The sequence below is a fragment of the Magnolia sinica genome, chromosome 13 (assembly GCF_029962835.1).
Source record: "Magnolia sinica isolate HGM2019 chromosome 13, MsV1, whole genome shotgun sequence".
NCBI classification, from domain to species: Eukaryota; Viridiplantae; Streptophyta; class Magnoliopsida; order Magnoliales; family Magnoliaceae; genus Magnolia; species Magnolia sinica.
In genome coordinates, this window is record NC_080585.1 from 21,163,356 (window position 1) to 21,177,325 (window position 13,970).

Consider the following 13,970-nt stretch of genomic DNA (forward strand, 5'->3'; position numbering starts at 1 on the left):
AATAAGGAACAGACAAGTTGACATATTTCTTGATTTTGGCAGGTGACAATTGTAATTTTCAAAAGATTATATGGTTTTTCAGAACCAAGTTTGTCCTCACAAAGGGTACACCTGAAGTTCATGGGAAAGAAACGACGATTGTTACATAACACATTTCCTCAATATTATCAAAGGACATTTCAATGCAACAAAAGCCAGAGAACAAGTTAAACAAATCATGTGGCCAATAACAAGTTAATTATTCGTTTCAAAAAAAATAACAAGTTAATTACAGAGATAGGGATGGAGACATTGTTTGACAAGCCTTTTACTTCCCTGTTGGATGAATTCAAGCATCCAAAGAGTTGATGTTCATAACTTCATATACAATGGTAGAAGTCAAAGTACAAAAGAAATCCTCAGAACCAATTCAGAATAAAACTACTAATCAACATTGGTGTACTCCTGAAAACAGCAAGGTGCAAAGCTTTAGGCATTCTTCACTCATCCAGGGACCTTCAAAACATATGCCACCAAGCATCATAGCAAGTTCAGTGAAGGAGCTTGAAGTGTAACTACTGTAACTTACTCATTCGCATGACGAGGACAGAGAGCACAAGGCAATGACCAAGGCTGAGCCTTTCCCTACAAACCACTGCTCGCCGTTCCACGAGAGCACCTCTTGAATCAAGAACATAGCGCTCAGCATGGGGCCCTCCCAAACCAGCAGGTTCTTCCCGATTTAGTTCCTACAAGTACAGTTAAAAACCAATTGTAACTAGATAAACAGTCAAAAATATCAGAAGAAAACTCACAAAAAACCATTGTCACCACACATGAAGGAAAATCGATAGTCAATACTGCAACATATTACCAAATTTCAAAACCAAACATGAAAATATCAGAAAGTAAAGAATAATATTCAACAGTGTCCAATTGATGAAATCCATGCCTGCAATGCCCTCAAAGAGGATGTACATGATTAAGATGCACAAATCTATAAACAAGCAAGACCTCAAAGTTCCAAACAAGATAATGATAGTATGGAAAGGAATGAACCTTAATAAGTGTAATCAGCCGTTGCCTGAGACCAGAACTAAATAGATCTTCCAAATGCTTCTGAATGTCAGCGACAAGATCAGCTTCAAGTCCTTGGTCAAGAACAACAGCCTAAAAGAACCACAGGCATAACACCGATAATTAATCAAATATGCACATATCATCATTACCGTCATAGAATACTTGGGTCAGCTTGCGAATAAATGTCTGTAATCAAAAGAATAAAACTATTCATATCCTACCCGTAAAAGAGTGTAGAGAGCAGTTATCAGATCTCTTCTCTCTGTATACCATAGCCCTGCTGCAAGACGCAAAATCTCCAGTGGTTCTCGCCCCGATAAACCCCACTGCATTAAAACAAATAAATGGAAAAAAAAATATTTAAAAAAAAGAATGCTAGGCAACTGATAAATCAAAATAAACAAAATATCAAAAGAAATTTTGAAAATTACCTCCTGATTAGCATAAACAAGAAGGCCAACACAGTCAACTTCATTGAGATTGAGATCGTCACTCAATTTTAGGGCCTGAAATTACATCGTTCAAACAAATACGATTAACCGGCTCATTGAGAATCTGAGGTTAAGTTGTTACAAAATGCCAGACCCAAAGTCTCTCATTGGAACATTTCTAATAAGAAAGTCGCTATATTCATATTAAAAAGCATGTGCCTTGCTAAGCCCACACGCATGTACACCACCACATGTGCCAACATGGCACTTAGGTATGAGATTCAATCCGTACATCAGGAGGGTCCCTTATGCAGTGTAGTTAAAAGGCTCTAGGAGCAACTTCCGCTGGAACGTCCAAAACACCTAGGCACATATTTGGAGATTCCATGCACAACTTTTCAATTTATTTCATTTCATATTGTTATGTATAGAATCTAAAGATTCATATTGACTTTTTAAATAGTTTTAGCTCTAATAATAATTTCAAGGGGCATTAGTTGTGGCACATAACCCAACTCATTTGATCGCGGATTTCACATGTGAGGATGCTTCTTTTCCTCCACATGCTCGCCCCCTACTCACATGCAACCACTTAAGGGGCTCCTATTTAGGCAGTCCGATCTCAGTGAGCTTCCAGAATTTGCAGTTCACCTCAGACGCTTGTGGGACCATCCAGCAGATAGGGTTCGACGAGGTCTCTTGTGACGACAAGCATCCGGGAGCTAGCAGTCTGCCAGAATTGCAGGGTCATGGCAAGAATAACATAGTGCTGGTCCAAGGCAACGAGGAAGTCGGGGAGGAGGATGCCCTATCTGTGGTCAAAGAGGTAGGGATGTCTGTCAAAGACGGAGGGAACCGGGCCATTATGAGGGGTCTAGAAGAGGACCTTCTTGAGGCGGCGATAGTGGTTACGCCGTTGTGCGCCGAGAAGATCTGGCTTGAAGACGACAAAGGCTACCCGGACATCTCGTCAGTCAGTGTTGAGGCTCCAGTTACTGTTAAAAAAGAAAATCTCACAGCAGAACAATTCCAATGGACCAAAGATGTTCTAGAGAGGGTGGGTGGGTTGGCAAGGTTGTCTTATGGAGTCAGAGATGAGGATGTGCGTGATTTTTTCCAGTTTGTGCAAGCAAAGGCTATTCAACAGCAGCAACAACAGCAGGGGCTGAGATCGAAGAAGTCACCGAAAGGCATGAGGGAGCTGCTAAGCCTAGAATGTTCCATTGATTACGACATTGTGGCCAGATGTAGCGGCGGTAAGAGGGCAAGGTCGGGGAAAGATTCTTATCAATGTTAATCCTATCTTGGAATGTAAGAGGGCTGGGGTACAGGGTCAAGAGGGCCCAGATAAAGTCAGTTTGCAAGAAAACAAAGATTGACATCATAGCACTGCAAGAAACTAAGCTTCAGACCTTCTCTCCAGGTACGCTAGATTTTGATGGGGGTGTTACGAAAAAAGATAGGGTCCACGTAAATGTGGTGGGGACCCTAGGTGGAGTTCTTCTTGCTTGGAATTCCGATAAATGGAGAAAGATTGATTCTTTCTCTGGATCGTTCTCTGTTTCGGTTCTGCTTCTTGACATTTTGTCCAGATTTGAATGGATTGTGACCTCGGTCTACAAGACGTGTTTAAAAAGCCAGCGCAATCTTTTCTAGGAGAAGCTCGATGTTGTCAGTCAAATGTGGCGATTTCCTTGGTGTGTTGGCAGTGATTGTAACGTGGTACGATTTACCCATGAAAAATTGAAGGGGAGCAACCTTACAAAGAGTATGGTCTCTTTTTCCAATTGGGTGAACAAGCACATGTTAGTGAACCTACCTTTGAGGGGGGCTGCCTGCCACCAGGTCACAGTTGGACAGATTCCTAGTTTCCACATATTGGATTGAAAGATTTCCTTTAGTGTGTCAATGTGGTTTGCCGAGAGTGGTTTTAGATCATCATCCCATTGTGCTTGAAGTTCCGGAAGAAAACTGGGGCCCTAGACCGTTCAGATTTGAGGCGGCATGGCTGGAGGTAGAAGGTTTCGGGCAGCTAGTGTCGGATTGGTGGGCTCTTTTTCGGTGGATGGTTATGTTGGGTTCAAATTATTTAGAAAGTTAAAGCTATTAAAGGAGAAGCTCAAATCTTGGAATGAATTCCTTGGAAAGAGAGAGCCTGAATTTAAGAAAATTGTTGATGAGATTCACGAGCTAGATCTCCTTGAAGAATGCAGCAATCTTTCAGAAGGAAAAGATAGGAAGGTTGCTTTGTCCCTGTCATATGCGAAGAAGGCTAAAGAAGAGGAGATCAAGTGGCATCAGAGATCTAGGATCGTGTGACTTAAGGAGAGTGACAAGAACACCTGATTCTTTCATAGTATAGCTAGTGTGTGGGCCCACAGCAATAGAACTTCCAATTTTATGATCGACGGCACTCTAACTTCAGAGAAGTGGTTAATTTCTGATTCTATTACCTCTTATTATAGTGATCTTTTATCCATGGATAAATGGGAAAGGGCAAGGCTTGACAATCTCCACTTTGATATGCTATTAGCCGATGAAGCTTTGTCGCTCGAAAAGCCAATTCTGGAGGAAGAAATTTGTGCAGCTTTGTGATCTATGTGCGGAGACAAAGACCCTGGGCTTGATGGTTTTCCTATTCTTTTCTTCCAGAGATTTTGGCATATCGTCAAGAAGGAAGTCACGGAGTTCGTTTTGGAGTTTTTCGAGAAGGGGTCGCTTATCTGCTAAGCTTGGGGCTTCCTTTATTGTTCTGCTTCCCAAGGTGGAAGGAGCCAAGCAACTTAAAGATTTAAGGCCGATTAGTCTCATTGGAGCTCCCTACAAGATTCTTGCAAGATTCTTACTACCAATTTTAAGGTGGCGCTCCCTAAAGTGATCTCAGAAAATCAAGGCGCTTTTGTGGTAGGAAAGCAAATTCTGGATTGTGCTTTGATGGCCCACAAATGCATTGAGTCTAGGCACAGGGAGAAGAAAAGTGGACTAGTTTGCAAGCTCAACATTGAAAATGCATATTATCAAGTGGATTAGGAGTTTATGGATTATATGCTCGAGAGAATGGGGTGTGGTCTGAAGTGAAGGGGGTGGATCGAGTCTTATGTCCAATCTCCTTCCTATTCCATCATTATCAATGGCTTTCCAAAAGGTTTTTTTTTTAAATCTTCAAGAGGGCTAAGGCAAGGAGATCCCTTATCTCCATATTTGTTGTGATGAAGCCCTTAGCGTGATGCTTCGCAACAGCGCGATTCATGGTTTGTTTTGTGGTTTTAACACTATAGGGGAGGGACCGCAGATTACTCACCTGTAATATGCGGATGACACTCTTCTTTTTTGTGAGGCAAAGGCGAATGCAGTTGATAATCTCCACAAATTAACTGTGTGCTTCGAGGCGATGTCAGGATTGAAGGTGAATGTTGCAAAATCGAATATGCTTGGCATTCATGTGGAGGAAGCTTGAGGCTCTTGCTGATATTTTTGGGTTTCTTTCTACTTATCTTGGGTTGTCGCTATGTGTTGGAAAGCCGACAGCTCATCTTTTGGACATGGTAGTAGAGAAGATTAAGAGGAGATTAGCCTATTGGCAATGCCGGTATAGGTCTTTGGGAGGGCACTTAACTCCCATCGAGACAGCTTTCTCCAACATGCCAATTTACTAATGCAGGGGCATTTCCACACCGGGCTTGAGTAGGGTGGCCCGTGGGATGCGGGGGTACACTTAGGGTGGGCGGCTTGTGGAACCCATGGATTTGAGGCCCGTGTGAGGCAGAACCCATGTGATTTGGGGCCCACGAGGAGGATTCGGCCGAGTACCTAACCCATGGATGTGGGGTCTAGGCTATAAGATAAAGGGATTAATTCGCCATGCTCTATCAGTTCGAGCTTTTAGAGCAAGTGGTTAGTTGTCCTGCACGTTTACTTTGTCTCTTTTCAAGTGCCCTACGTAAGTACTTTTCAGGCTTGAAAAGTTTAGGCGCGATTTCTTGTGAAAGGGCGCAAGCGAAGGAAAAAAGTTTCATCTTCTCAAATGAGATGAAGTTTGCAAGCCTATTAGAGATAGAGGGGCAGGAATTAGACCTTTGGGAGCTATGAACACCACATTCTTGGAAAGTGGATTTGGAGATTCAGAGAGGAAGAGGGTAGAATTTGGAAAGAGTGGGTGGCTGCAAAGTATAGTACTTAGGAAGGTGGGTGGTTTGTGAGAGGCTCTTCCTTGTATAGGGCCTCCACTATGTGGAAAGCTATTGCGACTTCTGAGCAATTTGTTCGGAAGGGTACATCGTTTGCAGTTGGAAACAGGCTTTGCACTCGCTTCTAGGTCGATGTTTGGTGCGAAGACTCTGCGCTGCAAGTTCTTTTCCCAAGTATTGCTCACCTTGCCCTCGATCGCTTCGTCGTTGTGGCGGATTGTTTCTCTATTGTTAATGGTTCGATAGTTTGGGCCCCTCCATGTAGGAGGAACCTCTGGGAAGCAAAGATTGGGAGTACGCTAGCCTTTTGGATGTTTTGCGGAATGCCAAGGTTGATGTCCAGGAGGTCGATTCCATGTCGTGGGTTAGCAGCCCTTCAAGGAATTTTTCCATTAAGTCGTTATTCGCTATGATTACGAAGTCCTCAAATTGTCTCCCCCCTCATCTACTCCATCATTGGTTCTATGGCACTCCTCCTCATGTTGTAGTCTTCCTGAGGTTAGCTTCTCGATAAAGGATTTTGAATATTGACAATTTGCAAAAAAAGGCCCGTGATCCTTCTTGATATTTGCCTAATGTGTATGACTAGTGAGGAGTCTATTGGCCATCTTTTCATCCATTACGCCTTCGCCGGAAAAGTGTGGAGTCACTTCCTATCGATGTTCCTAATGGATTGGGTGATGCTGGCTTCAATGGGGGATCTTATGTGGGCTTGGCATGGAGCAGGGAAAGTTGGGAAAGCGATTTGGCGACTGCTCATTTTAGCAGTTTTTGGGCCGTATGGGGAGCCAAAAATGGATGTTGCTTAAGGAATATTGTTGTGAGGGTGAACGAGGTTATTTCGAGAGTGCAAGTCATTTTAGAGGAGTGGGCTTTGCATGTTTCGGACATGTCGGCCGCTTTTTTAGCTTGTTTTGGTGTTGGGTGTTGTATTCTTTACTCGTTTTTCACAAGCTTTCTTAATAAAGTTATTGTTTTCTTTCAAAAAACATAATAATTTCAACACAATTAAATCAAGCTAATTGTAAAGTTATTACATATTGTAAAGGAATGATAGACATCACTTCCAAAAACATACGTCCACTCAAACATTCAGAAGGATCTGCAAAACCCTAGAATTTCCAATTCTCCCAATTTTCAAAACCTAAAACTTCTTATTTAAATTTCCCAATTCCTATCAACTCAAAACCCTATCTCCCCTATTTTCCCTAATTCCCTTAATTTTAAACCCTATTTTTCAAATTCACCTCGTTTTCATAGTTTAGGCTGCACCTATTTTGCTCCTCGTTGCTATGGGAATTGCTTTTGCTTTCTTTTCCCCCTAAATTTCCCAATTTCCTTTCCCAAAATTTCCCAGCCCAAAATCACTTCACAAAAATAATTAAATTATCCACTCTCTAAAAACTAATTTTTTTTCAATATCCCCAAATCCTCTAACCTGAATTTTCCAATTCCCATAAAATCCTACATGCATCTTCTATCTCTTGTATGAAACAAAGAAATTCAAACTACTTTTAGAAAGTCCATTATATTGCTTAAAATGCTAATATAAGAAAGAAATATAGAAAAAGATCTCCAGAGTTTACAAAAAATCTAATAAATTTGGGAGGTATTTTGCCTTAAACCCTTTTGAGTGTTTCCACCCTTAATAAGTATCAAAATACCTATTCTTTTAGATGTACCTCACAACATTTTACAGGTGGCACATAGGCACACCTGGAGACGGCCCCTCACATGGGGCCAGGGCGAGGAGCAGGTGGCCAGAAACACCTAAGATGTGCCTAAAATGCATTTAACTACACTGCCTCCATGTATATGCCTTGGTTCAAAAATCAAGTCATTCCACTATTCAAGCAGGAAAATTTTTGGAAGTTTCTAAGCCATAGATGCATCTAGCATCATGGCCCACCTAATCAGTAGAAGCAGCCTGACTTTTTAGCAAGAACATCTACACATATAGCCCCACCTAATGGAGGGCTTGGATATTGCACGGCATACCACACTGGCACATGTGGGGTTGTGTAGATGATAGGACATGTACACAAGTTTGGGCTCAGCATGCCTCTAAAGCGCAAAACTTAAAAGAAGAAAAGGAAAAATAAAAAACAAAGATAACAACAACATAACGCAATCATTTCAGTTGATTTTGCAATTTTGTGGGATTTTTTAAAAGAAATTGGCGAATCGATGAGGATAAGCAGGTGTTGGTTGATTTGAGTTTGTGAACAATTTTATTCATGGTTGTGGGATGGGCTATGGCTAGGCCCAAGTTCAAGGGGTTGTTTATCTCCGATGCAACCAAGGAAGTGAGGTCACAACATTGTGATCATCAAGTCGGTTGCTTGGTTGGGAGTTTTGTTTTTTGTGATTTCTTTTTCGGTGTGCAATGGCATTTTGTTTGGTCTGAGATGGAGTAACAGGAGGGTCACTCACACGTAGCCCTCAGCTGCCTTGTTATCTATCGTTACACTAAAAAAATCACATGGATATTGAGATCGTAACTCCATATTGAACTCTCATATTGCATCACTGTACCAATTTGAATCAAGAAAGAATATATATATATATATATATATAGAGAGAGAGAGAGATGCCCATGCACAACTAGTTGTATGTCCAACTAGTTGCCTAATTTAAGAACTGATTAATGTTAATAAATATTGCTAGAGCAAAGTTATTTCAAAAAGGAAAGGAGCTGTTGGCTTAGGTGGGCCCCATTGTGGCGTTAATGTGAAATCCACCCCAACCACCAGGTGAGTCACCCTATGATAGACCTAGGGACTGAAAATCAGCCATAGTTGTGGTTCGGGTGGACCACATAATTGGAAATGGTGTACAGTGAAAGCTCACCCTCCAAATTGTTTCCCTTGGTATGCCCCACTTGAATCGCGTATTGGCCTATTTTTTGTCCTCAAACCTAGCTTTTGGTGTGGCATCTAATGGTTGGAGTGGATTTTACATGCTCATCACAATGGACCCAGTAAAAATCAAGGTTGTACGTCTCTCTCCCAACTGTTTCCATTGGTATGTCCCACTTGAATTACAAGTCTACCGAGGGAATAGCCAACAAGGGAATTGCCCCCTAAGGAAATCTAGGATTATCTATGCCGAAATAGGCCCCTAAGGGAGAGACCACTAAGACTTCCTAAAGAACCTGGACTAGGTCATTGAAGCCCCTCACCTTAGGAAAGTTGGGGAAGGAGGCAGAGGGAACTTCCTGAGGGATTGCCATTAAGGCCAAAGGACCAACCGACAAGGAGGATTAATTACAAGGGGGACCCAAAGAAGGAGAAGAACGAGGTGGGGGCAAAGAAACTGGCGATGAAGGGGGACTACGAAAGACCTCCGTTGGAAAAGGGGAAGAGGAGAAGGGAATCAAGCAACCTGAGAAGATGCTACCGTCAAGGTCCAAGCCGATCTGAGGAGAGAGGGCAACTGAGGGTAGAAAATCCTTCAAAGATTGGGAGAATCCAAGAGACTGAGAATCTTCATCGAAGCTACTATCCATCAAACCTTCTTCCGAGCTACCATTTGAGGAGAATCCCTCCGCGTCAGAAGAAAGGAGAGGGAGCAACTTCTTTAACCGGATCTTGCAATGGCCTATCCCACATAGGACAGATAGAGGGAGCAGGAGAGAGAGGCTCCCTACCCAAATCAACATTGGAAAGAGGCGTTTGGACTAACCCATCATCTTCCGTCAATGCAACAATAACTACAACTGGGACTCCTCCAAACGAGGCAAGGGGGATAGGGACAAATGTCCCATTCTTGGCGTCCAAAGGCAAGAAAGGGGGGCACATCAGTGCCTCGAGAAGCTCCTTCTAACGAGAAAGGGTATATTCAAATTAAAGTAATTCAGCGCTACAGTCATCCACAGTCACAACACCAATCTCAAGCATCAGGCGATTCTCCATGTGACACGTGGCTAGGCCACTGCTCGAGGAGGGTCTCAAGACCAGCAATCCTTCAATAAGAGAGAATAGGAACCGATATATTGTCGGGATGAGAGAAATCAACACATGAGGCTGAATCCAACAATCTCCCCCCTAGTGTGAGAAATTTATCAAAAATTGGTCGAGCAAACGAAGGCTGGGGATCGGGTATGGGGAAGGGCCTTAACAGTGAGGCCAGCTGTCTCAAACCCCGGGGCCAGTTGTCCATCTAGGAGAGAGCGTGAGGGGTCTCTCCTTTCACATGTGGGAGCAGGAGGGTGGAAAGCACATAGTTCGCATGGGGGGCTCGAATGAACATGCGGTCCACGAGACATAGGAAAGGAAGCTCCACTAGCCATGGCAGTCAAATGCATCACAATCGAAGGAAGGCCATGAAAAGGGTCATTACAAGCCACCTCCCCAGAGGGAACTGAACCCACAAACCACTCTCTAACCATCTTAATCTCAAGAGAATCCTCACTCACAATGATCTTCACAGAGGCTAGAACCACCACCGTCCTCTTCACCAAGATCAGGAGCTTAGCCGAGCGGAGCTCTTCCCAACACTCAGTTGCTTTATTGATCTGAATGACCTCACCGACATAGGTCCCAAAGAGATGAAAAAAAAAAAATCTTCAAACCACAATTCGAGGGAAACATCCAGGAAGATAAACCAAGCATTAATAGTCCTAAAACTCGACCAATTGGAAAAATAATAGATATCCCCCATCGGTTTGACACGATGAAGGTCACCTATAAACACTACCTTATTGACGTTTGAAAATGATATGAGGGAAACCCAAACTGCCGAGGGACTAAGGTGTCTCAAAATAATGTCGCTTGGACTCAGATAACAGTAAAATTGGAACCAGATAGTCTAAAAGGGTAAAACCCTGACAAAGGGTTATAACCACACTCCATTAAAGCACTTCTCTGGCTTTAGAGTGAACAGAGACGGAGACAAAGATATATGGAACATCACCCTCTAACCTTGATACTTTAATGGGGGAAGAGTCCAGTGAAGGGGGAGGGAATAGATTAGGGTCACCTGGAGGGGGCTCCACAGCAACATGATTAGCTAGAGGAGCCTCCGCCACATTACGCCCTAGGAGAGCTTCTTTGAAGGACACCTGAGAACCCTCGGGAGCTAAAACCCCCTTCGGCACTACCAGAGCTTTGGGGGGGTTGAAATGAACCACAAGAGGCTAGCTCTTGGGGTGTGGGGGAGGACCTTCTTCTCTGCTCTCTTGGTTAACCTCCTCTAGGTTTTAGTGGGCCACATAGACCCGCATCTCCTTGCCATAAAATTTCAGACCCTTCATCCCTTTGATGGCTCAGAGGAGCTCTTCGTCGTTGTCCATCTTAACAAAGGCAAAGCCCTTGACAGTGGAGGACCCTCTTTCTTTAGGGCTGACTACCTCCCTAACTTTCCCAAATCTCCCAAAAACTCTTTGAAAGTGGATCTCTATCCATTCTTCAAGGAATCAATCCACGAAGAGGGTAGGTAACTCCCACATCATATTAGAGAAATGTAGCTGCGATTTAGGCACATGTGACTTCTTCCTAGAACCCACCCTCACCCATCCTCTAGGGACATCAAGACATTCAAGCTCCTGACTCGCAATCAAATCTGGGGCCTCCAAAGGGTGTGAGCTCTGGACGAGGGATTTTCCAAACTCTAAAGAAGAAGATACCCCACGAGGCGAGGCTCCATGCTCAGCATTTTTACCTTTGCGCCCATCATCATGATCTCCGTTACCTCTACGAGAATTGGAGTATCTGCTTCAATGTGACACATGGTCAATGATAAAGTCCACATCCAAACCTTCAGAGCCACCGTGGGAACTGGGAGAAGCCTCTCTAGCCCACCTACCCTATATGGATTCCGAGATGGGATTCTATCTCTCGATCTATTACCTTTAGCCAGGGATGTCAATCTAGATATGCGATTGTTGGACGATCTTCGATCTTTATCACGTCTTCTCCCTCGTTCTCTCATCTTCATCGTGTTGATCCGCATAGCTTGTTCTTTTTTCTTTTTTCTTTTTTTCTTTTTTTTTTCTTTCTTTGAAAGATGAGTAATTTTATTAAAGGCGAAAAGAAGAGAACAAACAAGGAGATGAGAAATCATCCCTCCCAGATCTTAAAATCAACTCCCCCAGCATTCTTATTTGGTCCTGATTACGTCCTTTAAAGTGATGAGCACCCCAAAGCAAAAAAAAAAAAAGAACTCTCCCTTTAGCTTTTTAAAAACATTTAGACACCAATTTAGCATTTTATAATCCCATTATTACAATCCTCTCTCTCTCTCTCTCTCTCTCTCTCTCTCTCTCTCTCTCTCTCTCTCTCTCTCTCTCTCTCTCTCTCTCCCCACTCAAGAGTCAAGTCAACAATGATTGATTTGAAATCAATCTTTTAGTTGGAGGATTCTAATTAGAGATTCACCTATATTTGTTTTTACTATTGTTAAGTTTTTATCATCTCATGTAGATTATATTGATTTGAAGTCAACTATGATTGATTTGAAATCAGCCTCTTAGTTGGAGAATTCTCGGAGTATATAAACGTTGGGGGTTGGAATTAGTAATTCCAAAAGCTTTTCAAGTGTGAGTTCTTTTGTTAAGCATTGTAAGAAGTTCGATATCAATGAGTTATTTCTTCCTCTCGACTCAAATATTCTTGTGAGTGTAATGCATGTCTACTTCTTTGTGATTTGGTGTGGATATCTCATTGATTCAATAACCGGGTTGCACCAATTCTCTTGGATTGAAGTACGTAAATGACACATATATACATTGACATGTGCACATACATGATACGTATGAGCAATCTCACTATCAAACAACTTTTATATATCTCGTTTTGTGTAAATGTGTGCCTGTACATCCAAACCGTCCATGCGTAGTTCAATTCTTCAATGATGATTGGTGTAAATTTAATGTCTGTTGCATGTTATTGACTTCAGACAAATGACAGATGGATACAATTTTTGGGTGTGCATCCTATATGTATCTATGCATGCATGTACGTATCAAACAAGAGCCTGTACATCCAAACCGTCCAAGTGTTCAATTCTTCGATGATGATTGGTGTAAATTTGACGTCTGTTGCATGTTATTGACTTCGGACAAATGACAGATGGGTACAATTTTTGGGTGTGTGCATCCTATATGTATCCATGCATGCACGTACCTATCAAACAAGAGCGACTTAGGCAAACTTGAACTCTAAATTGGATGGCCCAAAAAACAAAATGAATGAGCCTTCCCCAATGAACTGGGGTTTTTCAAGAAAGAATCCAAACATGTTGAACTGCAGATTTTTTAACCAAGGCATCACCATAGTCTTTTATACTGTTAACCAAGGACTTCGCACATTTGATATAAAACTGAGTGGAATCTTTTTTCTTTTAAAGCTTGAGTAAGAGAATAGAACTGCTTCCATTCATGCTGAGATTTTTGAGACTTCAGAACCCAAAGAAGAGAAATGCACGATGCAGCCTAAAAAGAGCAATAGAGAGGCAGAGATAGAGAAAGGGGACTGACAATCTGAACATCCAGGTCGTCGAGTGATATTGGGGACGAATCAGGAAGCCTGACCTCTTTCGACTGGACTTGAGACCGATCCGATGCCTTCGGACCCTGTAAAATCCATAAATGTAAGAATTCGAGAGAAAGCGAGAGAGAGAGTGTGTGTGTGTGCAGACTTCAAAGAACATGATGAGAAGGAGAGTGGACGGACGGGATATGAAAGGAGGTTGCGCAGTGACGGGAGAGATGATCGAACGGCGTGCATGAGCTCGATCCTCTGACGAGGGGTTGGAGGAGTAGGTCCCAGTAGTGCTGATTCGATGGTGGATAGAAGGATCTTTGGAGAAACCATCTCTCTTTCCCTTGTCTTTTCTTCTCTGCAGTTCCGAATAATTAACCCTAGGAGTGGGAATGATAGAGAAATGGCGCGAAGCGTCTGCAATTCTGGGAGTAGACGGGTTTTAAAACCATGATGTTCGCGCTATTAAGCCCTAGCTGGAACTTCTGTCGAGAGTGTCTAGCGTGCGCCGGGTGGCTAGTATAATATTTCGGCGGTACGGGTAGGCGGGTTGCCGAGGGAGAAAGCCCGAATCGTGTGCAGCCCTTGTCAGTCGAAGTGGGTGAAACATCAAAGCTCTGTGAGCTCTACCATGTTGGTCTTATTGAATCCACTCCGTTCATAAGGTTCAAATTTGTATGTTTACTATGGAATTCTGAATCATCCAGATCCAAACCTCTTTTGGGACACACTACGGGAAACAATGGAAAACCACATCTAAAACCTTTTAGTTCAGGTGGTGTGGCGCGCATGAGTCTTGTATCATCCTGCTT

General features: G+C 42.8%; 1 protein-coding gene across 2 annotated transcripts in view; it reads right to left on the reverse strand.

Annotated features, from left to right (window-relative positions):
• The window catches only part of LOC131223170 (nuclear pore complex protein NUP205), a 72,630-nt gene extending 58,954 nt beyond the window's left edge, over nucleotides 1–13,676 (reverse strand). Inside the window, exons 1-6 of one of the 2 annotated variants that reach the window (XR_009160317.1) lie at nucleotides 13,351–13,676; nucleotides 13,155–13,250; nucleotides 1,491–1,565; nucleotides 1,281–1,385; nucleotides 1,039–1,149; nucleotides 569–728 (exon numbers count right to left, since the gene is read on the reverse strand). Coding sequence is in view for 1 of the 2 variants with exons in the window: in XM_058218483.1 (XP_058074466.1) it covers nucleotides 569–728; nucleotides 1,039–1,149; nucleotides 1,281–1,385; nucleotides 1,491–1,565; nucleotides 13,155–13,250; nucleotides 13,351–13,491 (688 nt within the window). In the remaining variant the exon portion in view is untranslated. The remainder of the gene's footprint in view (nucleotides 1–568; nucleotides 729–1,038; nucleotides 1,150–1,280; nucleotides 1,386–1,490; nucleotides 1,566–13,154; nucleotides 13,251–13,350) is intronic. The other variant, XM_058218483.1, reaches the window with a different exon arrangement.
• Nucleotides 13,677–13,970: the final 294 nt, after the last annotated feature.